Source organism: Cervus elaphus, chromosome 9, assembly GCF_910594005.1.
Source record: "Cervus elaphus chromosome 9, mCerEla1.1, whole genome shotgun sequence".
Taxonomy (NCBI): Eukaryota; Metazoa; Chordata; class Mammalia; order Artiodactyla; family Cervidae; genus Cervus; species Cervus elaphus.
In genome coordinates this window covers 83,498,942-83,526,513 of record NC_057823.1, presented here as the reverse complement: position 1 = coordinate 83,526,513, position 27,572 = coordinate 83,498,942, and the positions used below count along the sequence as shown (strand labels likewise).

General features: G+C 37.8%; 1 protein-coding gene across 2 annotated transcripts in view; it reads right to left on the bottom strand.

Moving 5' to 3' along the window:
- The window catches only part of VCAN (versican), a 115,737-nt gene that overhangs the window by 58,475 nt on the left and 29,690 nt on the right, over positions 1-27,572 (bottom strand). The window contains exons 6-7 of one of the 2 annotated variants that reach the window (XM_043913544.1): positions 18,180-18,473; positions 8,451-11,411 (exon numbers count right to left, since the gene is read on the bottom strand). In XM_043913544.1, coding sequence (XP_043769479.1) covers positions 8,451-11,411; positions 18,180-18,473 — 3,255 coding nt within the window. The remainder of the gene's footprint in view (positions 1-8,450; positions 11,412-18,179; positions 18,474-27,572) is intronic. The other variant, XM_043913545.1, reaches the window with a different exon arrangement.

Sequence of the window (27,572 nt, the reverse complement as noted above, 5' to 3'; positions counted from 1 at the left end):
TTATCCCATTGCTCCTCTCACCACACGTCTCTCCCCTTAGCTACACCCCTCCCCTCCAAAAGTTCTGAACACTGTCTGGGCCCGTGAATACATTTTTTATTCACTGCACAAATGAATGATCTAAGAGCTATTAAGAAAGAAGAATGTAATCCCTGTGTAGAGAACTAGGGGGTTTCCTTGACAACAACAAAAAGACAGCAGGGAATGCCCATGTTTTCTATGAATATGCAAGAAGAGGCCTGGCCCAGCACCTGGAAAAATTTATAAAGAATTTGTGAAAAGATCTTTTCTTTGCAAAAAATTAAATTTGTAATCATCAAAAATCACAAGTCCAATTTTCACATATGAAAAAGAGCAGAAAGCTAATGAGTTCTACATGTTGATAGTATAGAATCAATACTACAACTATATTTAAAATTTAAATAAGGGCTGCAGCTGCTTCTGATTTGCACCCAAAATGGCATCACCCTAGACAAACACAATCCATAGATGATTAAAATTTTAACAAGCTCTTGCAGTCAGACAGATACTAGAGTATAATTATATTTGTCTCGCTGTGGTATAAATCATCTCAAGCTTTAAGGTAATTGCATTTTTAACACATTTAATACAAAACAATCTACATTTTCGTACATTTAGAAGTTCACAATGAAACAACTGCTATAGCTGAGAGGGGATTCGTTTCTACTACATCATTGCCATGTGCAAGGCACTGTGCTGGGGGCTTTCTAGTCACTTAGGAGGTATTAAACGTGTGATGTGCTCGCCACCATGTCTTGCAAGTTCAAGAACAGATCCCCTTCTCTTTTAAGTAATCTGGTGAGTTTGTAGCATTAGCACATATGATTACTATTATAACAACTGAGGCCTGTGGCGATCAAGCAATTTACCCAAGATCAAATAGGTGGCAGAGAACAATGTTGACCATGAACCCAAGTCTGTTTCCAAAGGCTCTTTCCACTCCATCAAACTCTATCCCATGGATCAAATCAACTACCTATCCATGGACTTTCAGAATATCACAGAGTGTGCTCCAAAAATCCAGTTCTAGTATAGTACTTAGTGAATGGCAATTATTTGACTATTTGTTGAATACATGTATGTTAATATATGTTTGGATACATACATATATGTATAGCTCAGTTGGTAAAGAATCCACCTGCAATGCAGGAGATCCCGATTCGATTCTTAGGTCAGGAAGATCTGCTGGAGAAGGGATAGGCTACCCACTCCAGTATTCTTGGAATTCCCTTGTGGCTCAGCTGGTAAAGAATCTGCCTGCAATGCGGTGAGACCTGGGTTTGATCCCTGGGTTGGGAAGATCCATATATATATATATGCATATATACATATACCCAGTCATCTTTTGTTACATAATCCCTGTGATTTGGAAAAAAAAGAGTATGTATCAGAATTTAGGAACTATTCTTTCTATACAATAATCACTACTACATCCATTTTACTGGCAAAAAATTCCTACAGAAAGTTTAAGAAACTCCTGGGTCCACATTGCCAGGAATCAAAGGAAGGACTAATTGTAGTTTCCCCAACTTACATCACCTGCTTCTGTAATACTGCTAATTCAAACTGCATTTGAATTAAGATATTATAAAACCTTAAATCACATTTTAGGGTATGCAGCCCACTCTAAAAAGTAGTTTTCCATCATTTAATTTTACAAATGTGTAATTCTAAACCATGATACATCATGGGCTGTGTTTTGAAAAGCTAAACGTACTTAACTTACAGATGATGCTCTCTTTATCAAAATGTATCAATCATTGAAAAATAGGAAAATGCGAGAGAACACTCCTTCCTGAGGAAGTTGCCCGAAGTTTCCATGAATCTGTATAGGCTTCTAGGTGAATCCTAAGAAGGCATTCATCTGAATCAGGGGTGCCACTCTGTCATTTAAGCCCAGTCTAGAAAAATGCCTGATAGAACTTGGGGCTCCTTGGCCCAGCTGGTGAGCCTCTGTTGTGAAGCAATAAGCTAATAATGAGTTTTCAGTAATTTGTTTTTGATCTTACCCTTCCAACAATAACCAGCTTATATTTCATCCTTCTCATGAAATATTTTCTGAATCCCCTGCCTTCATTGATTTCTTCTTCGTTGACATTATCTGCCATTTAGTCAGTATCTCATACCTAGTGTGTGATTATGCATTTCTGTACTGTTATTACATTTGACTATGTTAATATAAGCTCCTCAAAAGCATTTAAAGACTTTGGGAGCAGTGCCTATGGTTTACAGTTATTTTGTGTCCCTTTTGATTTTGTTAAAGAACAAAGCATGTTGTAGCTTTACCTGAGGATAACTCTTGATTGACTACTCTGCTAGAAGACAGTGTGCGCCTTTCTCTCAAGGTCACTGCTAATGACAACTAAGTGGCATTTGTCTTTGGCTAATGCCCCACCTCAATAGCAGCTCTGATACTCGCAACTTGTAATTGAAAGGGCCATTTTTAGAAAGAAGAGGCAATGGTTCATGTTAAGAAGAAGACAACAAAGTTCCTTTTACCCATCTACAGAACATCTTTTATTAGTAAGCCTCAACCTGTGAGAAACACGATTTTACTGTCTTCAAGATTTTCTTGAGATTAGTGGGTTAATAAAATATTTATAGAGCATTTAAAAGTTTCAGATTCTATGTGTTTTGTATGTGTGTCTTATGTGAGTGTATGTGTTAGACATACAAAATATTTCACTTAGAAGGACTTGGTAAAAAGGTAAGCTTTGATCTGTAGTGTAGTGTTAAGCTCATTAATAATTTAAAAATATTAAGGCCAATTCTTTTTTTTCCTACTATAGAAATGAAGGGAAAAGAGACAGTCTCTTCTTTTTTTCATTATTTTACCAATAGAAGAATTCAGTCCTTTTCTAGACAGCCAAGGAGGAATGAGGGAAGCCATCCTAATTCCCTTCAGGGGAAAAAAAAACATGTGCTTCTCTGGCAGGGAGCCACAGCTGGAGCCCAGCAAAGGGAACCACTCAAGTGTGTAGGCACCCGCCCCATCCACTTTCAGGGATGTGCTCCAACATTCCGCAGGAGAGAAACAGCCCAGAACCAGAGCTACTGGTTTCAGCGTGCGGTTCTCCTGTCGTAGCAGGTATCTGAATAGCCTACACAGAGCCCCTTATTAGCAGCAAATGAAATCTAAGCCATCTCCTCTTAAACCAGTAGAATGCCAATGAGAAGCCAGGCTTTCCAGACTCTATATTCTTTCAGAAATTGACAGATAGAGCAGCACCTAAGCCAACAGGGAGTCATTATTCCTGTGAGTTCATCAGGGGAGAGAATTGCCTCACTGCAAAAATGCTCCAAGGAGTGCCAAGACTCAGACCAGTGCCAAAGTGTCAGACCCAGTGTGCCTCTGTCTGCCATCTGCCGCACTTCCCCTAGATGCCTCACAAACTACCTCTGAAGTTTAAACATGATAAAATATATAATGAGTGGTCTGAAAGTATCAAGCTATAAGTGCATGCTTAATGATTTTGCTCTGCACATACTCTGAAATATAATTATATATAATTTTGACTACATATAGCTATCAATAGGATTAAAGTTAGATTTGCTTAATTTGTTTTATTCAGAATCATGTAGAGAGTTATTCAAAGGTAAATGTCAATAAATGTGTATCATTATAGTGAGATATATACATACATGTAGTGAAAACTGTGCGTGCTCAGTCGTTCAATCGTGTCCAGCACTTTGCGACCCCATAGACTGCAGCCAGCCAGGCTCCTCTGTCCATGGAATTCTCCAGGCAAGAATACTGGAGTGGGTAGCCATTCCCTTCTCCAGGGGATCGTCCCCACCCAGGGATCGAACCCACGTCTCCTGCATCACAGGCTGATTCTTCACCATCTGAGGCACAAGGAAAGCCCACATAGTGAGAGACCAATTTAAAAAATGTTTTTACTTAAAAAAAAAATCAACTCATTGAGAATGAGTAAATTTTTTGCTGCTCTATTTTGAATTACCCAAATAATCTCATTCTCTTTCTAACTGTGTTCTGAGGTACATGTTACTTTAGAAACTACCATTAGGGATGAGAGAGGGGTCCCAAGAAAGTGGGGCTCCTAATATCCCCCCTTCAAACACTAACCGGAACAGCCACTCTTTTATGTGCTCAAAATATGGAGGCCCTGAATAAGATTTTGTTTGAAGAAAGGAATCTGATTCTATAATTAAAAATCTGAAAGTAGTTCTACATAATAAATTATATAAAAATGAAAAATGTGATTTTAAAAAATTATATAAGGTTATCTTGGGTAACATTACTTTTTAAAAACTGATGACTGTGCTTTCAATGGTATAAATATTGGCATTTACCCAGATATCTCCTATACTCAGAGTTAACAACCCTTATTCCTTATCCTCCCTCAAAAGCATCATATTCAGAAAATAAATATTTAGCTCTATGCACATTTCTCAAATATACAAACAAAAATGCAGATGGGATTAATCATATGAGAATTATTTCTGAATGATGTAAGCAATAAAGTACCATAATTCTCAACAAGGAAACAGAGCAAAATAAACTCTAATTTAGAGGCCAAAATTATTTTTCTCAAATTAATCCTTAATGCCATTTCATTAATAATTTCATCAATATTTTATATTTATTATCATTTTAGTTTCATATTGGTTTAATACCTGTCTTACACTTAGACTGGATAGCGAGAAATGATAAAACTAGCAAAAAAGAACACCTGACCAGCAAATAATACCAAGCAAGTCTGACAAGTAATAGGCCGTATACATGAGCTTGTTTTTAAAAAAAAAATAAGTCACTTATTTTAAGGTTATAACCATGAGCATTTGCATAATAATGTTTACATTCAATATCTGTAGACGTCTAAATTATTCTTTGAGTTAAAATTACAGTGTATTAACTTTTAAAAACATTCATAATCCTGTTACACTAATTTATGACATTTCAGATGATTTCAAGGAGGAGCATTCATTTAAAAAAGGGAGAGAGTCCAGAATTGAGCTAACTCTTCCTATGCCTCTACACTCTCTAGATTTCGTGTATGTGTGTTAGTCACTCCGTGGTGTCTGACTCTTTGCGACCCCGTGGACTGTAGCCCACCAGGCTCCTCTGTCCATGGAATTCTCCAGACAAGAATACTGCAGTGGGTAGTCATTCCCTTCTTCAGGGGATCTTCCTGTCCCAAGAACTGAACCTGGGTCTCCTTCACTGCAGGCAAATTCGTTACCATCTGAGCCATCACATGTTCACAAAGAAAACCTTTCAATAACTTTTCAAAGTGCAGGTGTGCAAATTACTCCTGAAACAGACAGGAGCCGTGTTTTCAGTATCCCCTGAACCACTGTTAAACACACCCTATAGCATTTTTCAGCTCATAAAAGTTTTATGAGCTGAAAAGTTCCTTCAGATTTTTTCTAACTGCTAACTACAGTTGCCCTCCGGCAACAGCGCCCTAAGTTGCTATTAAGATCCATTTGAGCAAATAGAACATAAACGTGTCCTGCACAGTCTGTTTTGTTTAATAGTAGTACAAAATTTTTTAAAAATCAAGATTTATGTGACTTGCTGAGAGCAGCAAAAAAAATTATGAATGCCTTGGTTTAGAGTAACATGGGTGGTATTTTTGCTTACTTGAATATACAGTATGTGTAGAGGTCAATTTTATGTTTTTGAATAGATTTATACAAATTTGTACATGTACCAAGGATTTTCCAGTTTGGAAAAATGTGCCTTGATGCATAAAAAGGTTAGTTTTCCAGGCACATATGTATTTTTCCTTATTAATGCACACCTGCCTTAAAACTCATTAATTTAACATCTGCTCTCAGGTTTTTCCCTTTCCAAAGTGAAAAATGCTTGAAAAATTAAATTTCTCATAGAAAACAAATAAAATGAGTAGAAAGCAGTTGGACCTGAGTCACCACCCTCATTGTCTTATCAAGACAATCAACAGTGTTTTTAGTCTTAAGAAGAGCATATATAAAGCATACAGAAAAGATAGATAGATAGATGTAGGGACAGGGGAGAAAAAGAGAGAGATGGAGCAAGGGAATTAATAGATAGATACATGTTCTATTCTCATCCCTAGCCCCTCCTGCACCCCCACCGCACTCACTGGAACCCCCTGCCAAAGAAGGTAAACAAGTATTCCCTTTACTTTCTGACCAATTGTTATCTGTGCTGAACAGAAATTAGTTTGAAGGCAAATCAAGGCCATGAGTTTTAAAAGGGAGATTGACACATATACATTACTATGTATAAACCAGATAACTGATGAGAACCTGCTGAATAGCACAGGGAACTCTACTGAACATCTTTGTGACAAAGAGGGGATGGATGAATATGCAGAGCTGATTTACTTTGCCCTACAGCAGAAAGCAACACAGCATTGTAAAGCAACTAAACTCCAAATAAAAGAAAAAAGAAAAGTTTAAAAAAAAAGGTAGAAAAAACAGGAGGAAATACCTAGCTGTGTTTCCCAGACCCAGCTGACTTAAGTTTACGATTCAGATAAAAATACACACTTTGTATAAATGGTTTATGAGTTAAATTACTCAGACTCTCCATTTCAAGTAGCCATTTGTAAACTTAGATTTTTTTTTTTTTTCTGATGGCTGCCAATTCTTCCAGGGAGATTGAGTTTCACTTTTCCCATTTGGTAATTTGATTACCCTCACCTCAATGCACAGTTTCCCATTTAGAAGAGTTTTTAAATGCAGGACATGTTTTCCTGCTTTATCTATCATTTGATTCAACATAGTATCTACACTAACAAGAGAGTAATCTAAGTTGGGAAAAACTTATGTATAGTTAGTCATTCAAGAATTTTTTTTTTAATTCTCAAATTAAGCATTCATAGGAATCCCTAAGCTTCTCTTCATTCCTTTCTTTTTCATAGTAATATCTTCTTGTCACTTTTCCAGCCCTACTAACAGCAATCCTCATTTCCAATACTTGGCAGCTTGTCCTCTCTCTCCATCTCCAGTTCCAAGAGATGCAAGAGCAATGTAGGAGAGAAGAAACAACGGTTTCCAAGAAACAGCATCATTAACAGGAAAATAATGCTCCAATCCTGACCTCATTCAACTGTATTGGAAAGTGGAGATTAATGTCAATACTCTGAGAGTGTATTCTCGTCTCTGCTATTCACTGTCCCACAAGAGCTTTTACATGGAGAAAGTTCTGGGTGGTAGAGGCCAAATTAGCATCTAACTGGAAGCCAGCTGTCTCGACATTAGAGCCACCTGTGTTCCCAACAAGTGCATCCCGAGCAGGCTCATGAGTATCGCATCCCTCTTACGAAAAACGACACCTCTAGGGGAATAGCCCAACAGTAAGAGGAAAAAAACCTCTCAAAAAATATTCCTCTAGCTTGACTTCCCAGAGCCAAGTTAAGGAAATACGAGCATTTATTCCTCTAATCCACACACTAAAACTAAAATACAGCAACTTAACTAAAATCGTTGATCTTAACTTCTAAATTAAAAAAAGACAAACTTGAATAGATCTATTGAACTGCATATAACACATATTCGCAATTCAGCTTACCAAATTTGGAAGATAGAGTGTACTGACCTTTAAGAAGAAATAAGTTAAGTTTAATGATAAAAATTGCAAGTATTATTCAATGTGAAGAAACAGCTTTTAAGAATTTTGCCAGAGAGATATATAAAATACTTGAGCAGAATAAAAGGCACCATGAATATTCCTATAACTAAATCACAAAATAAATAACATTACAGCCTGGGTTTTTAGGGAACAGAGGTAATCCACTTTCTGAAATTGTATTTGATAAAATAGATTACAGCATTTCCTAGAATTGAGCTAGACCTTATTTGTTCTAAATATTTAAAGCTTAATGAAAATATCCAAGGACAACAGCTTGAAAATAATGTTGAACTTTCCTTAGAGTAACATTTAAACTGCATACCTATTACCCACCCCACAAGTTGCATAATAAACCTGCAAATCATGGAAGAGAAAAACCAAAACAAACCTTTAGATGTCTTTCTATCAGCCCTAGGGATATGCAATACAGTTTTAGCTGTCCACAGTGTAAGTACTGAAGGTTAATAGTTAAAGACCAATGAAATGTTAACACAGTCTAGTACTACACTTGAGTAGTAACGCATGGAAAGACACTGAAATTAAAACATCTTGTTCTGCATGTTCTGAAGTGATGTAACTGATGATTTGGTTATATTAGATGACAAAGCAGGGCTTCTTATGACTTTTAAAATAAAATCATATCTAACATTCTTCCAAACTGTTTAACATATTCTTCCAATTCATGTACAAATACACAATATCTGAAGCTAAAACAGAATTTTTTCACACTCCAGTTATCTTCTAATGGCAGCATTTGGCATGTTGATTTTTTTTTTTCCAAAAGTAATTGTCAAGATAAAATGCTGATTGCCTTGATGGGTATGTCTAGAAAGCAAAGACTTACCTGTCTTGTTTTCTCTGACCTCAATAATATAAACATTTATGTCAGGGTGGAATTTTGTCCCTGCCGGGGGTTCTGGAGTAGAAAGTGCCTGTGGTCTGAAGGCTTCTTTGCCTTCCACAGTGGGAGGTCTTGTTGGCTGTGTAGTAGACGTACTTGGAGTTGTGAAATATTCTCTATCAATATCTGTTTCTGTTTCCTTGGCTACAGTATCCTCAAGGGTAGTGGGAGGAACACGAGATGTTGATTCTCCGATGATTACCATGTCACTGGTTGTTTCTTCATCAGGTTCTCTGTCAATGAGAGGCGGCTTCTCAGTGGAGACTGAAGGTATGTGAGGTCTGTCTGCTGAACTGGCGGCAGCAGTGATGTCACTGGGAACTGTGGCTTTACCTGTTGAAAATTCTGGCAGTTCTGTGGCCTTGGGCTTTTCGAATAATCCTGAGCCTAAATCAATATAATCCAAGGATGTTTTCTCTCTTTTCTCAGTAGTGGTCTCTTCCATAAGCTGGGTAACACCGATGCTAAAAGGAGATACAAATCCCCTTGGACTGCTACCTTCTGTTTCATATTTTTGTTCAGGCCATGGGCTGAAAGATACCTTTGACCCTGTGGTTGGTGTTAGCGTTACCACTTCATCTGTTTTTGCTTCGGTGACAGCACCAGGTGGAAAAGACGGACTCTGCTCAAATTTTCCAATTGGAGTGGTTACTAAAACTGAGACTCTGTCGGAACTGGTCAGTGATCTGTCTTCAAAGACGGTATATGCTGACCCATCACTCTCTTGTTCATCCAAAGGTGGTGTGGTCTGCTTGACTCTGTCAGTTGTAGAACTGGGAGGAGAAATTGGTTTCTCTGGAGTCTGTTCTTTCCAAGGAAAATCTTCTCGCGTTGCTTCTTGTGTAATTTCTGTTGTTCTCACAGTCTCAGGATAAATAGAGGCTTCAAAGTGAGTCTGATTAATGACACGTATGTCTTGAGAGGCTTCACCTAGAACTTCCCCTTCTGATGGAATGGAAGGTACCAACACTCCCCATTCTGTCTTGGGGATTACAGAAAGAGGAATGGTATGGGAAGTGTCTACGGAAGTAGTAGGCTCCTGGGTGCTACTATAATTAACAAAGGCTGATCCTTCCACATATGAAGGGTGTGCAAATTGAGGGACAGTAGATAAAGGCTTAGAGATATCCATATCTTCTCCTTCATCCAAAGCACTTCCTTCTATGGTTGTATGAGTAACTCGGACTTCCGTGCTTGTAAAAGGTGGAACTCTTTCTTCAGTCATAGACTCTCTCAAAGGTGACTTGTCTGTGGTAGCAATTGATGTAGTTGGCTGAAATCTAACTGTGAATTTTTCATGGTCTGTTGTGTCTTCCTCAGTAAACTCCGCTAGTGGCTTTTGAGTACTACCTGGGATGCGAGTGAATTCACCTCTTCCATCTTCAGTAAAACTTGGGATTTCTTTATCCTTCCCACTCACTCGCGTGGTGGTGATTAAGGCAGGGGGCAATTTTGGAGAGCCTAGATGTTCTGTGGACCCTAAAGGTTTCGATGTTGTATTATCTTCATCCAATGACCATTTTGATACAGTAACCACCTCCACATTTAAAGTGCTCTGGATCAAATGCACTGTTGTAATCCCCTCCTCATCCTTTGTGGTATCTTGAGAGTCATCTGTTTCTAATCCTCTTGGAGTTGTCAAGTCTTCCTCCACATCTGTTGCCTCTGTTGGTGTCACACCTGGCTTTGTCGTTGTCATCAGTCCTGGGGATTCAAAAGATTTGGTCATTCCCACTGAATACTCTGTATGATGAATTTGCTCTGAGGAGGCTGTAGGGAACTTCATTCCAGAGAAGCCTTCCTCCTCTATTTTTTCTATAAATGAATCTTTGGTGATCTTTTCCTGTATTTCATCATTGGTGTAAGTAACTGTTCTCATCGCTGGCCTTGGTGTTTCTGTTCTTTCTCTTCCTGTTCGTGGAGTGGGATAAATAACTGTGGATGTTCCCTCGACTAATCTTTTATCACCAGAATAAGGAAACAATTCTACTTCTGTATGATGCTGTGATGGGAAAGGTGTGGTGGACACATACTGGCCAAGAAAATCTTCAGTTATCCTAGCCTGAGTCTGTTTCTCTTGCCTGTGGTCCATGGATGACCCATCAACATCAGGGGAAACAATCGTTGATGCTGAGACTGACTCCACATCCTCTAGTTGACTGTGGGTGGTGTCTTCTGAAGTCTTTGATACTGTAATGACCTCAGGTATTTGGCTAAAGACCGAGGTACTCTGACCTGGTCTAATTGTAGATGTTCTGTCTTCACCATCATCTTCTCTCAAGGTGAATCCATAGCGGCTTGTGGTCACTGATTCAGAGACTGTGCTTATTGCTTTCTTTACAGTTTTTGATTCCAGGGTCATCGTTGTAGATACAAATGGTGTCTCAGTTACAGTAAATTCCTTAGAAGGAATGTGCTTTGAGATTTCCATAGATGTTACCAAGGGACCCACTTCTATTTGTTCAATTTGTGTAACTGATTCTTTTATTTGTAGATCTTCCTTCACACCATCCCATGAATCAGTAGCATGATGGGAGATGACAGTTGTACTTTGGGGCACTTCTTCCTTAATTTCAGATATGTCTGGCTCTCCAAGAGGTCCTGAAGCAGAAGGTGAATAATAGTCCATATCCCAAGGCTTCTTTGTACTTCCATCAGGTGGGAGTGATTCTGTGGCTGATCTGTGGGTACTAGTTAGAGGTTGAACTGCAGATTTCTGTTCAAAATTGACAATATTTCCTATAGGAGGGAGCTTTGTTGTAATGGCAGGTAATTCAGTGATTAAAGGGACGATTGGTGTAGTTCTGTCCAGTCCCATTTGTAGTTCTTCCAATAAAGTGGATGAGACAGTTTCTGCAAGCATATTCAGTTCGATGGTTGTAGCCTCTGATATATTCTGTTTAGCTAGAAAAATAATTTCAAAGAGTTGATTAGACAAATCACTAATAAAAAGTTGTACGTCCAGTGTTTGTTAAGTGCTGTGTGTAATTTGGAGTGACCCAAAAGTGTTTTGCGATGGAGGGAAGTCTAAAAACTATATTTAACCCAAAGACAGAAACTAAACATTTAATCATCACAAAAGACTGTTCTTAGTTAACAAACGTGAATATTATGTAGTTTTCAGATAAGAAGTTCAAAAAACAAATGCAGAGTTTGGAAACAGTAGGCACATTATTTCTCAGAAACTACAGCACCAACTTGAAGTTTAGTAGGAGAACTCAATACTAGTATTCTGGAGGCCTCTGTCTCTAGCTACATAATGTCTCCAGGGATAGGGAGTGCCTCAGATTGCAAAATAACAAAAAAGCCACATCAAATGTACCCGAGTTACATATCAACGATTACATGGTCCATAATGTGGAAGCTTTCATAAAAACAGGATATTAAACGTTTTAACACCACTTGCTGCTTGATCCCAGGTGTTGGACATTTGTCTTCATGTTCCTTTCAACTCTACAGGGTAGCCTTGTTTATAATAAATACTAAAATGCCTCTGACAGAGGCTGCTTGGCATTTGTTGTAGTTCTACATCTTGTTCTATGTTCTACACGTTATGTTTATAACTCTTACGAGTCTTGGGTCCAGGCTTACTTTCAGCAGGAAATGCAAACAGAGAACAGGAAGTAAAGTACCCACATGATATATTTTAGCTCTGTAATTACAAATCACTGGAAACAACCCTGAGCATCAGAAAGAATGGGCTCAGGCAATAAAAAGTAACATGTCATCATAAAATGCTACATTATAACGCCTCCAGATTTACAGAGAAAGCCCTGGCCTGTTTAAAGAAATTTAAGTTGTATATAAAAATGACTCAAAAAAAAAAAATGACAGTGTTGTAGATAGGATTCCATCTCACCATAAAGAAAACGCAGTAGTGAGATAAAGATTTTGTCTTTTTAAAAATACTCAAGATTTCCATGTCAATTTATGACAAAACCCACTACAATAAAGTAATTAGCCTCCAACTAATAAAAATAAATGAAAAAAAAAGAAAAAAAATACTCAAGATTTTCAAAAATCAAAAACTGCCACTAGACTCAGAAGGAACTGATCTGAGGACATCTGTGGTCACTGCTTTGCTAAGTTGTAATATCTGTAGTATCTATAATATCTTGTGGCCTACTCTTAATAATCCCCAAACCAGAGTCCTTGGAAGACAAAACTGGTTGATTACTTTTGAGCTCCATCTACTCTGTCAGAACTTAATGATATTAAGGCACTGAAACTGCTCTGTGTGATAAGAGAATGGCAAAGACATGTCATTATGTATTTGTCCAAATTCAACCCAAATGTTGAATGTACAACACAAAGAGTGAAGCCTAATGTAAACTACGGACTTTGAGTGATTATGTTGCGTCCACGTGGGTTCATTGGTCTAATAAATGTGCCATTCTGATGGGGGATGTTGACGATGGGAGAGGCTGTGCATGAGTGAGGACAGGGCATATATGGGAAATCTCTGAATGTTCCACTGAATTTTACTGTGAACCTAAAACTATTAAATAAAGCCTATTTTAAAAATTTAATGATAAAATGATGTGATTTTGTTGTAAATCAGACTTGAGGTGTAACAGATTCCTCATTTTTTTTGGTCTGGTATGAGCTATTATTAGTTGTGTTCATTTCCCTAGACCATTTTAAAGCCCAGATTCATTAATATTATACAAAAACTTGGTGACCATTTCATTATGCTGTATTTAAAAATTCTTTAGTCTGTCACTATTTATCTCTTTATCTTAAAACAAAACTAAACAAGAAAAACAAAAATAATTAGACTCTTCAAAAACATGTCAAATAATGTTTCTTCCCCCCCACTTTTAAAGAAAGCTTTTTCTGCAATCATTTCCTGGAAGAAGCTTTGGTCTATTTTGATTGACATGAACAACTTAAGGAACCAAAGTGAGGTTGATTATTTTTCTTTTCATTCAATTCTCTATCCCCTGAAATTCCACAACTGTTACCTCATTTAACTGCCAAATATCATGTTTGTTTTATAACTGCATTCTTTGGGGAAGCAGTAAAATGTACATACAGAGAAAGTTCCCAAGGAAACATAATATAAACACTTGGTACACTGCATATTAGAGAAAATTTAATCATATTATTATCAATAACAACACAAAAGTTAAATTTGCTTTTTCCCTCTGAGTATTTCCATGGCTGATGAAATTCACTTAAAAGGAGGTGATAACTGCCTGAGAGCCAAAACAAGGCCTGTGAATCAGGTCTTCCTAATGTTCCAACCCAATCTGTATGCCAGCAACTTTCTACAGTACTATGAAAATACTTTTCATATCATTTTAAAAATGAAAGACTCAGATTTCAAAAACTACATGACTGCATGTCATTATCAATTGGTACTGTACTGTTTGGTGCAGTCTTCCTGTGGGCCTGGAACATAGTCAAACGACATGAGTGTGTCTCAGAATCTCCTTTACAAAGCTACATGACTTTGTTTTCAGAACAAGGGTTTTTAATGAGAGCCCCGTTTAAGGGTCTGCTTATAATTAAGCTGATTAATTCTACTATTTGGAATGGAAAACCTCAGACTTCCTTTTGGGGTTGGGTTACTTTTTCATCAACTTAACAGCTGATTTCCATCACAACTCAGTATATCTAAGCATCTGCGCCATTCGTTTCAACCCTTCCAAAAAAAAAAAAAAAAGGAACTAATTAAAACACACACACACACACATAAATATCTACAAAGAAATAACCTAAGAATAAATACCAGTGTATTAATGATGACTATTACAAAAGTGAAAACACAAATCCAGATTTTTCTGAAAGTGTCTCTGCACAAGAAGAATTCACATGGAGAAGTTTTTGTTCTGGAAAACTACCAGTGTCCCTTCTTCAGCTTCATTATCGAGGAAGCCAAGGGAAAGCAGCAGGCTTTTCCCACAAAAGCTCCCTTCCAACATTTGCAGCTGTTTGCCACACAGATGTTTCACATCACTGTACTTATGGTGTTTTATATCCTATGGACTATCTTCTCCAGTGCTTCTATTGTGAGACACAAGGCAGATTTCCCTAATAAAATATGAAAACCCTATTAGCAGCACAATAGTCGATTTAACTTACACCCATACTGCCTTTATTATAGGGAAATGACTAGATATTCAAAAAGTTGATTTGGGGTTCACGGTTGCAGAAAGAGTAACGATCAGAACCGCGGGATTAGAATTCTAAGTAATACCTAAAGTTTTATGAGTGATTGAATGCCAACCGATTCAAATTCAATAAAGAGAAAACATTTCAAAAAGACCAGTTAGGGAAGGATAAGTTTTGACAGCTATGGTCAGATTATGATCTAGGGCACAAAAAAGATAACAAGCTGATCATAGTTTAGAAGGGCAAATCGCTTGTAAAAGGGAACAAATACATAAGAAAGACATCATAGGAAGTGGTGGGTATTTATTTAGTCTTCTCTAGACCACTATCTCTAGCTCCAAGCTTAATTGAACAGAGGGCTGTAAAAAACAATGAGGGTTCAAAGCAAGATGGCATAGGTGATTAGAGGCCTATAAATTAAAATTTCAAAACAAGAAAATTGTTTGAGCTGAAGGAGACACTGAGGGCCAACTGAACAATTGTTTTCAATAGCAGAAGTGCTGTTATTTAGATTTTGGTTTCCAACTTGAGAAGGAAAGATGGACTCAGATTCTAATGCAAAGGATTTAGATAATTAGGAAAACAATCTGAGAGTGATAATAATAGGATATTGGAATGTGTTTTCTAGGAAACATTCCCTCTCTTCCTCTCCTGGAGATCTTTAATAATATTAAATGAGAGGTTATCACGACTGTTTAATGGTTTTGATTCACTTAAGTTTGGGGAGTATGGATGAACCTTCAGAGCACTGCATAACTCTATTTCGCAAAACTTGCTTAACTCTGAGGTCAAATAAAAATGAAAAGTGCACGATTTAATCAAGGGGAAATGAGCAAGAAGACTTTATTTCACAAGGACATTAATCTACTTGTTTTTCAAATCTGTTTGACAAGAACAGATACTAATTATATTTATCATCGGCCATTGTTAATGTTCTATTCAGTGATTTTAGAAGGAAGAGGGAATTATAGCAAAGTGAGATTTGGCATTGTTTATTCACCATGAAGTGGCCTTTAAAACACTTGACATTTGGTAAAAGCAAACAAGAAAAATACGGTTCTATTTCTAAATTCTTCTACTTAACCAACTAACTGTACATCCCTGAAATCACGTTTGGAATTTGTCCTTAAGGTCGCAGTTCTTATCAGCTTTAACCCTACAGATTTAGTCATGACTCAACTCTGTGGGAAACTACAGCAGGCGAGTCATTTTGAGAATATTTTTCAAATTTAAAAAATGTATATGTTTTAAAAAGAATCTTTTAAAAATGAATTTGAAATCTGGGGAGGGTGTTGGCATTGTGTGTGGTTAAGGAAGGCTTTTATGTATGACTAAACTTTCTTAACCTTTTATGTGCTGAATAGATTTTGAGTATGGTAGAGTCTAAGGGAAGAACTAAATAAGAATCTAGTCTTTAGCTTAATTTGGGTAAAAAACAAAAATTTGAATCTATTATATCTGCAAGTTATATATTTCCAAATTATATAGATTCAAATGAATTAGGGAGAAATAAGCAGACCTAAACTTTCAAATTTTATTCACGTTTTATACAGATGTTTTAGTAGGTGGTTATTCTACTTGAATCTAAGTATCTTGTTATTTTGTACATTCATGTGAATTCCTTATTTAAATAAATAATTTAAAACACATCAGGATGAATTCTTTGGGGTTAGAGTCAGGCTTTGTTTGAAATTTTTCTCTCATAGAGAACAAAAAGGTTTAAAAGTCTTTTAGTGCCAGGTTTATAAAGCACAAGAAAATAAAATCAAACAAGGTAGTCAGTCACACTGGATAATTCAACTCCTTCCTTAATTTAACTTCTCTAACCCACCTGTTCCCTCCCCTCCCCAATACACACATAAAAATGAGATTTTCTCCCTTAATCACACCAGTCACTGAACATAAAACTGATTTAAAAGCTTGAACTACTTGAAAATATTCCCGGAACTACTGTTATGGGTATGTGGCTTAAAAGAATAATATCTTCCTACTTCTGGGGATAAGGTTTTGCTATTATTGTTGTTGTTTTGTTTGTTTTCCTGAAAATGATCAAGACTTTTTCTGTAGTTTCAGGGCCTAAGAACAAAAACAAATAATTTCAAAGGCTTTTCATGGCCAGCTTGTATTGCACTGACACAAACACACGGCTTTAACACTCAGAAAGTTGAGTTTACAGGAGGAGATCCAAACAGAAATATCTTAGCTAGGAGATAGCAGGTATGAAATTACACCTTTCCATTGCACTAACATCTATTCTCCTGACTACTCAGATATCCCACTTCTGTGTCTTTTTGGTTGATGAAGAAAGTATGTACATTTAGAAGTCAATTACAAAATAAGCTCGTGTATTTTTGACTAATTTCAGTTACTGTTGACCCTCTGTACCCATGGGTTCCATATCTGAGGATTCAACCAACTTCTGATTTAAAAAAAAAAAAAAAAAAACCTCCAGGAAGTTACAAAGAGCAAGACTTGAAATTGTTGTGTGCTGGCAACTACTTACATAGTTGATATTATATCCCAGTACACAGTAGAGGTATTGTAAGTAATTCTGGTATCCCTGAGGGCCCTAGGAGCAATCTCCCATGGATACCAAGCGGATGACTATATGTATTGCTAAAACAATATATGTATTGAAAACTTAGTAAAAAATTCTCACTAATTCAATATAATATGGCTCCATCTTGAACACACTAAAGGTCACCAAAATTTCTAGCAGATCTTTGTTTTGCTGGCATAATATAGATCCTACAGTAAATATCACAGTGAGACTCTGGATTAGTTGCTTGTTTAATTAAGCATTCTACAAGCATGACACTATGGTATGTGGCTACTAGTGCTACAGTAATTTAAGGACATGTAAAAATTAAAACATATCATTAATGTTGAGAAATGTTACTTCAAATCCATTTTAAGTTATTTTAAATCCATACTTAACTGAAGGTAGTCTATTCATGTTAGAGTTTGCCAAAAAACATATACTATACTTTAATATGATTCTAGAGCATTAGAAGGAACATATTTCCCTTACATGAAATAAACTGAGATAAAATGAAAATTTTACTTATAGCATGGTTCATTTTTAGGTATTATCCATGTCAACTCCAAGTACTCACCTGCGGTTACTGAAATTTAAATCCTCTGCCATTTGAAAGAAAGGGTGATACCAAACAAAGAGGGAAAAAAACACAACTCAGGGATTCAACTCAGCCATGACCAGCCCTAGCATTATAAGAGCACCAACAATCCAATTGCACTGAAGGACTGCAATTAACATAAAACAAGTGCTCAGAAACATGTTCTGTGCAATGCAGCACAGTTAAGGCCTTTGCCTGACATTTTTTCATCCTCTCTAAAAACCATTTGTCTAACTTGTCTTAACCACATCACTGCTGTTTCATTTCCTTATTTTTGAGAGTCACTGAACTGTTTCCATTCCGTGCACACACTGCAAGACATGGAATCATTCCAATGGCTAGCTGAACATCAATTGCATGCCTTCGAACCTTTTTTTTTTTTTAATCGAGAATGTTTTAAAAGGTATCAAACACTTACGTTTAAAGCAGTAGGCATCAAATCTGCTATCAGGGGGAGGGAAGCCTGTCTGGTTCTCAAAACGATACAGGGTTCTCACCCCAAGTAAACCACCTCCACACTGGGCCCTGGCCACAGTCACAGGGTGGCGAACGCTGGCATCCAACAGCCACCCGTAATCACACCGGTCGAAGCCGTTCCTCCACGCTGCTTGGAGCTCCCCCACCGTCGCCAGGCGGGCGTCCTGGTTTTTACACTCTTCTCCAGCTTCCTCAAAGGTGAACTTATTGGGAGCAGTGATGTGGAACACATCACCTGCAGTAAGAAGAAGAAAAAAGGGTCCAAAGTTTACTCGGCAGTCTTTCCCTGTTTATAGGAGATGGGGGAAAGCACACCCTTCTTTTCTCATGGTGAGGAAGCATCTTCTGATATTTACAGCAAAAAACTCAGTTACCTAATTTTGTTATTATTAATATTAGTGTATGATAAGAAATAACACAATAAACACACACACTAGAAAAGTTTCCTTTCATATATGTACATTCCCTAGGGTATAGAAGCAGTCATTTGATAATACAGTTACAATAGATTCTTTAAAGTGAACAAACTTTTCCAATTGATTCTTTGATTTACTGTCCAGGAAACGGGTTTCCTCTCCAATGAAAGATGCTGTGGTGTACTTATTAACATTGCATGCCGGAAAGAGAAAGCTGCATTGAAATGTCTTTGAGGTCATTTTTCTTTGTTTATCCTAAAATCAAATAGCAATTTTCTGACTCTCTCATCCATTTCTGCCATCAAAATGGATTAACTCCCAGCAAAGCAAACAACAAAACAAGACTTCCAAGGTTTGAAGAGGGGGGAGGGAAAGGGGCAGAATGGAATGCAGTTTCCTGATTTCCTGTCCTAGGCACAGGCTGCCTTGAGAGTTACGCAGGTCATGGCCTGCCCTTGGGCAGGGCTGAGGATGTATGAGGACCAGTATCAGCTCCCAGTCAACCAGCCAAAGGGACCAAAAATCCCCCTGGAAGAAGGGGCACCATTCTTTTCACTTGCTCTGCCCAAGGTGGATACCTCATGAAATCTGTCTGCCTTTCCGGTTCTTACAAAGTCACCATAAGGGGCTCTAACTAGGTTGGGGAAACTCTTATGTTTATTTATTGATTAACAAAGAAAGACTGAACATTTCCTTTGTTCATCACCAGGCTCAATTAGACCCAATTAGTATGCTCATTATCACTTAACATGTCACAGTAAAATATTCTGGAAATGCCAGAGAGTTTGTTAAATTGGAATGTTACTTGTGTAACGTAACAACTGGCTGAAATGAATGCAATGTGAATTAAATGATGCTTTTCACAAGTGGCTAAAAGACAGAGGTAGAATTACAGAAGACCTAAGCAAACAGAGCAGGCAGGAGGAGGAGCATAAAATGAGGTAGAGAGCTAGCTAAACCATTGAGAGCCCATTTTTATAGCAGCCATGGGTCCTGCTTCCATTTCACTGAGACTTGTCTTTGATTCTATGATCTGTCAGACACAAGCGCTCTCATGATCTGGATCTTCACCTGACTAAATCCAGATTTAACAAGTTACTGTTTAAAATGAATACAGCCATTACTCCACATGCGCTGTCATAACTTTATAAAACCAGAAAATTAGTCAGGAGAAAAAGGTCAAGCCACCCAGATTTGCTCTTCTCACTACAAATCTAAAAACATTGCCGATGAAACGAGGACAAATCCCGATAAGAGCTATTCGATGAAGAAAAAGAAAAATGACTTTTACCTGACTGCAAAAAGTAAGGCAGAGGTGAGAATGGGGTTTTGTCCTTAATTATCTAGGCTGGCAAAGGACAGTAATCTCAAATCCAAAAATATACTGCAAGAAAAAGGCTCCCCCCTCCCCATTCCTAGAATGTCTCCCTTCCTAGCAGGTTTTAAAATCGTAAGGTCATAAAACCAGTTGCATAGCACGTATTCAATAATTTGTTACGTGAGTGGCATTTCAGGTTCTTACTCAGAAAAAAGGTGCCCTTTTTCCTTCCATCCTTCCCAAGCAGCACATTAAAGAGTGCTCCGTCTGCTACAGTGCTCTGGGTAGCTGCCATCTGGGACAAGAGATTCATCTCGCCTGTGGATCTGGCTTAAAGCAATGGGCTACATACAGTCCATGGGGTCGCATAAGACTCAGACACTGCTTAAGTGACTACATAACAAGAAAATAACAATAAAACCTGGGGAAAGGCAGACAGACAGACTGTGTCACCCCAAGCAGCCTCAGCAGTCTTATTCACCTGAGCATTACGCTTGCATTTGGCCTGAAAGCAATGGAAGTGTGAAAGACGGCAGCCCGCCAGCACGCTTCCCTCCGAGGTGGAAGCCTTGGGTCTGTTATTACAGCTGGAATATCAATTTTGGTGCCTTTGTTTCCTGTTTGGTGAGGTGCTTCTACATGGCGGCAAGAGTACTGTTCCTTTTCAGTAACAAGACTGATCAGGCAAGCAGAGCAAGGCAGAGAAATAAATTAAATGAGTAAACCTCTGCTTCTCCAAATAGCGACTTTCACCCACATGATGGGGGAAATCAACCTCTCCACATATAGCCAGACCAAAGGACTAATGAAGAAAAATGACAGCATGATTTTCTGGATAACTGGTTTCTCTGTTTTAAGTAGCAAACATGTTTGGGGTATTAAAGGAAGGAAAGGTTTTGGTAGGTACTGGCAGGTTAAAAAAAAATACTCTTATTATTATCAACTCAATAAAGATCTACTTACAGAATTTTCATTAAAAACTCATTAAATATGACTTTATATTAAAATAATTATTTAACTCGCTTGTTTAGGGGATACAATATCTATCTCTCCAGGCTCCAAAAAATAATGATTTTACTTATTTAAGTATAAATTCTGTTATTCCCCTATTTTCCTTTTCATTTGTATGTAAAAACGTTTCAAACATTGTAAATGAAATTTAAAAAACTTATTGAGAGTGATGTCACCATCGGGTTTCATGTAACTCCAATGAAAAAAGGAAGTCACATTAATTGGCATTAATATGACTTCAGGTGAGAATCAAAACAACTCATCTATAAAGATCCATATGTGCGGCCCATCATTATACATGGCATAATTGTTGCTTGATTTTAAAATAATAATTAAAAAAACAACTACTTTAACTCTGTTACAAAAAATAAATGTCTAAGCCTTCCTAAATCATAATTGTTTAACATAAACATTACCTTGTCTACTTCAGAATTCTAATGATACAATGAAGTATCCATACTACGGAACTATCTTACTGAGTCTAGAAGCTTTTAGAACTGACACTCAATCTCTACCAAAAGAAACTAAGTTGAATGTCTAAATTGTGATCTTTCTATGTAACAACCTCAAAATATTAAGGTCAGACATCTAATACTGTTCTCAAATATGCCAGAATATCCCAGCATCAGTTTCACATACTAAAACCCAAAGAAAAAAAGGTAAATTAAAGGGTAATACACAGATAGCAATCACTGAATTAATTCATATTCCTAAGTATTCTTGATTTCTAAGACATCTGTTTTCAGTTTTTATTGATGATACTAAAATAATCTTCTGTCAAGTACTTTTTGATTCACTAGCTACATGGTTTTAAATAGACAATCTTAGACATTATGTATTTATTATCTAATATAATACTAATATAGATGATCTGTTGTTTAAGTCAGAATTAGCCTATTAAAAGCTTTACCACTGAGCTTCCCAGGCACCTCAGTGGTAGAGAATCCACCTGTAATGCAGGAGATGTGGGCTCAATCCTTGGGTCTGGAAGATCCCCTGGAGGAGGAAATGGCAACCCACTCCAGTATTCTTGCTTAAAAAATCCTGTGGCCACAGGAGCCTGGTGGACTACTGTCCATGGGCCTGCAAAGAGTTGGACATGACTGAGCGACTGAGCTAGTACACAACCAAATAAAAGCTTATTGCTGAAGATGTGGATTGGGAAGATTATTATAGCCCAAGTTCTAAGAATATAATTTCCAAAAATGCCTTATACAAAAAACTGGTAATCCTTGAAACATGACTAGGTATCCAATGAAAAGAGGTTTTATGGACAATGGCATTTGGAAAACAAATACATACAAGTCATCTGACAGGTTTCATTTCTGTAAGAATTCTCATAGCAGGTAATATTATAGAATTTACTTGGAGTTCCTATAAAGAAGTCAGGATTTTTAAGCCATTTGACCACTTGAGGAAAAGAGTAATCTCCTTTTCACATAGAAGACTACTTAGTAGTCCATGGATCTATTTCTTGGAGCAGACTGACTAAACTGCCCTAGAGACAAGTATGGCAGCAGCACGAATACCCCCTTCCAGCAGCACAAGGGAAGACCACACATGGACGTCATCAGATGGTCAGCACCGAAATCAAATTGATTATATTATTGCAGCCAAAGATGGAGAAGGTCTATACATCAGCAAAAACAAGACCGGGAGCTGACTCTGGCTCAGATCATGACTCCTTATTGCCAAATTCAGACTTAAATTGAAGAAAGTAGGGAAAACCACTAGACCATTCAGGTATGACCTAAATCAAATCCCTTATGATTATACAGTGGGAGTGACAAATAGATTCAAGGGATTAGATCTGAGAGATACAGTGCCTGAAGAACTATGGATGGAGGTTCGTGACATTGTACAGGAGACAGGGATCAAGACCATCCCCAGGAAAAAGAAATGCAAAAAGGCAAAATGGCTGTCTGAGGAGGCCTTACAAATAGCTGTGAAAAGAAGAGCAGTGAAAGGCAAAGGAGAAAAGGAAAGATATTCCCATCTGAAAGCAGAGTTCCAAAGAATAGCCGGGAGAGATAAGAAAGCCTTCCTCGTGATCAATGCAAAGAAATGGAGGAAAACAATAGAATGGGAAAGACTAGAGATCTCTTCAAGAAAATCAGAGATACCAAGGGAACATTTCATACAAAGATGGGCTCAATAAAGGACAGAAATGGTAGGACCTAACAGAAGCAGAAGATATTAAGAAGAGGTGGCAAGAATACACAGAAGAACTATACAGAAAAGATCTTCATGACTGAGATAATCATGATGGTATGATCACTCACCCAAAGCCAGACATCCTGGAATGGAAAGTCAAGTGGGCCTTAGGAAGCATCATACGAACAAACCTAGTGGAGGTGATGGAATTCCAGTTGAGCTAATTCAAATCTTAAAAGATGATGCTGTGAAAGTGCTATACTCAATATGCCAGCAAATTTGGAAAACTCAGCAATGGCCACAGGACTGGAAAAGGTCAGTTTTCATTCTAATCCCAAAGAAAGGCAATGCCAAAGAATGCTCAAACTACCGCACAATTGCACTCATCTCACACACTAGTAAAGTAATGCTCAAAATTCTCCAAGCCAGTTTCAACAATACGTGAACTGTGAACTTCCAGATGTTCAAGCTGGATTTAGAAAAGGCAGAGGAACCAGAGATCAAATTGCCAACATCCACTGGATCATTGAAAAGCAAGAGAGTTCCAGAAAAACATCTACTTCTGCTTTATTGACTACGCTAAAGCCTTTGACTGTGTGGATCACAATAAACTGTGGAAAATTCTGAAAGAGATGGGAATACCAGACCACCTGACCTGCCTCTTGAGAAGTCTGCATGCAGGTCAGGAAGCAACAGTTAGAACTGGACATGCAACAACAGACTGGTTCCAAATCGGGAAGGGAGTATGTCAAGGCTGTATATTGTCATCCTGCTTATTTAACTTATATGCAGAGTACATCATGAGAAACGCTGGGCAGGATGAGGCACAAGCTGGAATCAAGATTGCCGGGAGAAATATCAATAACCTCAGATATGCAATGATACCCCACTCCAGTACTCTTGCCTGGAAAATCCCATGGACAGAGTAGCCTGGTAGGCTGCAGTCCAAGGGGTCATTAAGAGTCGGACATGACTGAGCAACTTCACTTTCACTTTTCACTTTCATGCATTGGAGAAGGAAATGGCAACCCACTCCAGTGTTCTTGCCTGGAGAATCCCAGGGATGGGGGAGCCTGGTGGGCTGCCATCTATGGGATCGCACAGATTCGGACGTGACTGCAGTGACTTAGCAGCAGCAGCAGCAGCAGATATACAGATGACACCACCTTTATGGCAGAAAGTGAAGAAGAACTAAAGAGCCTCTTGATAAAAGTGAAAGAGAAGAGTGAAAAAGTTGGCTTAAAACTTAACATTCAGAAAACTAAGATCATGGCATCCGGTCCCATCACTTCATGGCAAATAGATGGGGAAACAGTGACAGACTATTCTGGGGGCCTCCAAAATCACTGCAGATGGTGACTGCAGCCATGAAATTAAAGGACACTTGCTTCTTGGAAGAAAAGTTATGACTAACCTAGACAGCATATTAAAAAGCAGAGACATTACTTTGCCAACAAAGGTCCATCTGGTCAAAACTATGGTTTTTCCAGTAGTCATGTACGGATGTGAGAGTTGGACTATAAAGAAAGCTGAGCACCAAAGAATTGATGCTTTTGAACTGTGGTGTTGGAAAAGACTCTGGAGAGTCCCTTGGACTGCAAGGAGATCCAACCAATCCATCCTAAAGGGAATTAGTCCTGAATATTCATTGGAAGGACTGATGCTGAAGCTGAAACTGCAATACTTTGGCCACCTGATGCGAAGAGCTGACTCATTTGAAAAGACCCTGATGCTGGGAACGATTGAAGGTGGGAGGAGAAGGGGATGACAGAGGATGAGATGGTTGGATGGCATCACCGACTCAACGGACATGAGTCTGAGTAAACTCCGGGAGTTGGTGATGGACAGGGAGGCCTGGTGTGTTGCAGTCCATGGGGCTGCAAAAAGTTGGACATGACTGAGTGACTGAACTGAGAGACATGTATGTTTCAATCAAGAAGAAGAATCCCAGTTGAGCCATAACAAAGATAACTCAGCACATATTAGGTTTCTCATAGCCTATGCGTTAACCTGTTCAAGACAGAAACAGAGTACATAGACCACGTAATCAGAATCAAAGCAGGAACTAAAAAAACAAAAGCAAAGGTCATATGAAGTCCATTGCCTACCAGGGCTGTGTCAAAGAGCATAAACGAGCATAAACGAGCATAAGAAGCTGGACCAGAGCAAAGACTCTGATGGTGTCCAGGACCATATGTAAGGTGAGCACATAAGTGTCCAAATGTAATAACAATTATTTGCTCTGAAGAATTGTCAGGAAAGAAATACACAAAATATCCTTTATACACAAAACAGTGCATGACTTCAGGTAAAATGTCAAGTTAACTTAAGTTGTTGTAAGAATTTATTGACATGTATATATATATATATACACATTCTCATTAGAACACACATAAACTATAATGTAGAAGAGAAGATTTCACACATGGGATAATTTGCATGCTCATATGGTAAACATATATGCAGTCGCTTAACCTCTGTGTTTCCAAAATATCAAATTAAATGCTGTGACTTTAAATTATTCCTGTTTTTCCAACTTTCTAGGGATGCCATAGAAGAAACTGGACGACACTGCTGGTGAGACTTTAATATCTGGTGACATTCTACAAGCTAAATTTGTCTTAATTACAGGAATTAACATCATCAAAAATATTAAGGAAAAAAAATACTTAAATTTGCAAAGTGACTGCTAAAAGACTCCCTGGAAAGTGGATCATGCATGTTCTTTTTCCACACTTTTGATTGCTAAATGGAAAAGCTATTCCTTGGCAGACTTAGAAATGACACATACTAAAATGTGGCAAGCAATGATGAAAACAAATCAAAACATTAAGATGACCTACAATGTTCAAAAACTAAGAGTTTATACTCAGGAGTAACTCAGAAAAATTATGAAAGAGACTCTGAGTCCAGAGCAAATTGAGAGAGGATCTTTTTCTTTCACAGACAATTCCCTGAGATCGCCAAGGTGAACAGGAAACTGGCATCAGCAGATCACAGATAATTATTCAGGTCCTTCCTAGATGGGCTGCTGTCTGTGGTAGTCAGAGCTGAGGTCTCACCACAGTTACCTAGATGGGTCTATTTTCTGGATAGTGTGATAAATATGTATGCTTCTTCTGTGTGTGTGTGTGTGTGTGTGTGTGTGCATGCGTGCTCATAACCTATCTATCCTGAACTGTCTGAAAATCAGCTCCTATAAACTAATCATGAGTCTCTTTGCCCATTTGAGGATAGAACTTCATGATTTTTTGTTCACTATAAGGAAGATCAAGATTTGTGATTGCTATTACATTTCCCTGCTGTCTGGGCCAAAATGCTATACATGCAATAAGTGTATGCCAAAGTAGACATGGTGTATGAGCTGGAAATAGTCACAAGACATGTCCATAAGGATAAAACCACTTACAATATATGGTAAGTGTTATGGTAATAAAGACAATTCAATATAATTATTACTAGGTTTAAAGTTTTGGACTTCTAAGTTTTCTCAAAGGAAGTTTCCTGTTTTTTCCCCTCTGCCTTTTGCTCTTTCTCTTTTTTTGCCCATGTCTATATACACAAGATCAAAGCAATAAAGACTAATACTCATTATCCTGGATCACAAAATCCATCAGCTATACGTGGTTGGTTAACAGTCAGCGTACACTATTATATAATCTTTTGACAGTCAACATTTGTAGATAATTCAAAAGCATGTCAATTCCCCCTAAGATCTGATCTTTTAACCTATACAGAAACCAATCTTCTGTTAACAATGACAAGAAAACTTCTGGGGCTGCCAAGATAGCTTCATCCAATTCTGGTGTTAGGCTGGCAATGTTTCTAATTTGGGGTGTAATGGCCAGGTCAGCACCTTTCAAATATCTCACTTGTTTTAGGCCGAAGTAGAAACAAAATGTGGCTTAAAGCATAGACATTGGGTTTTGAAAATTTTAACCTTTAATTAATTTTAGAGAATTGTCATCAGTCATGTGATAATCAGTTAACATTCTTTAAATCAGATAACATTCATGGGAAAAGGAATCCACATATTTGTTGATGTGCTATTACACAAGATCTTGTATATGTCATTTGAAGGGATTAAAGACACAGGAAATCCCACCAAAATTTAAACATATTTTTATGGTTTTCAGGATGTCAGATCTCATTCTTTCCCCAAGACAGAGCAGTAAGACTTTAATTAAAGTGCGAAAGAGATTCTAAAAAATTTCTGGATGTCTGAGTCTTCAAAATATACAAAAGATCGAATGTGTTATTTGGTTTGACAGGCACAGTATGGCTGCAGGTCAACATAGGAAGATCAGCCTAGTTTTTTCTTTTTTAACTTTTCACGGCTGAGAGTTAAATGGCCCTGTATTTGCAAAGAAGCCCTTTCAATTTAGAATTCTAGAAATTGACATCAAACCTTAAAGCAAATGACTGTCACATGTTT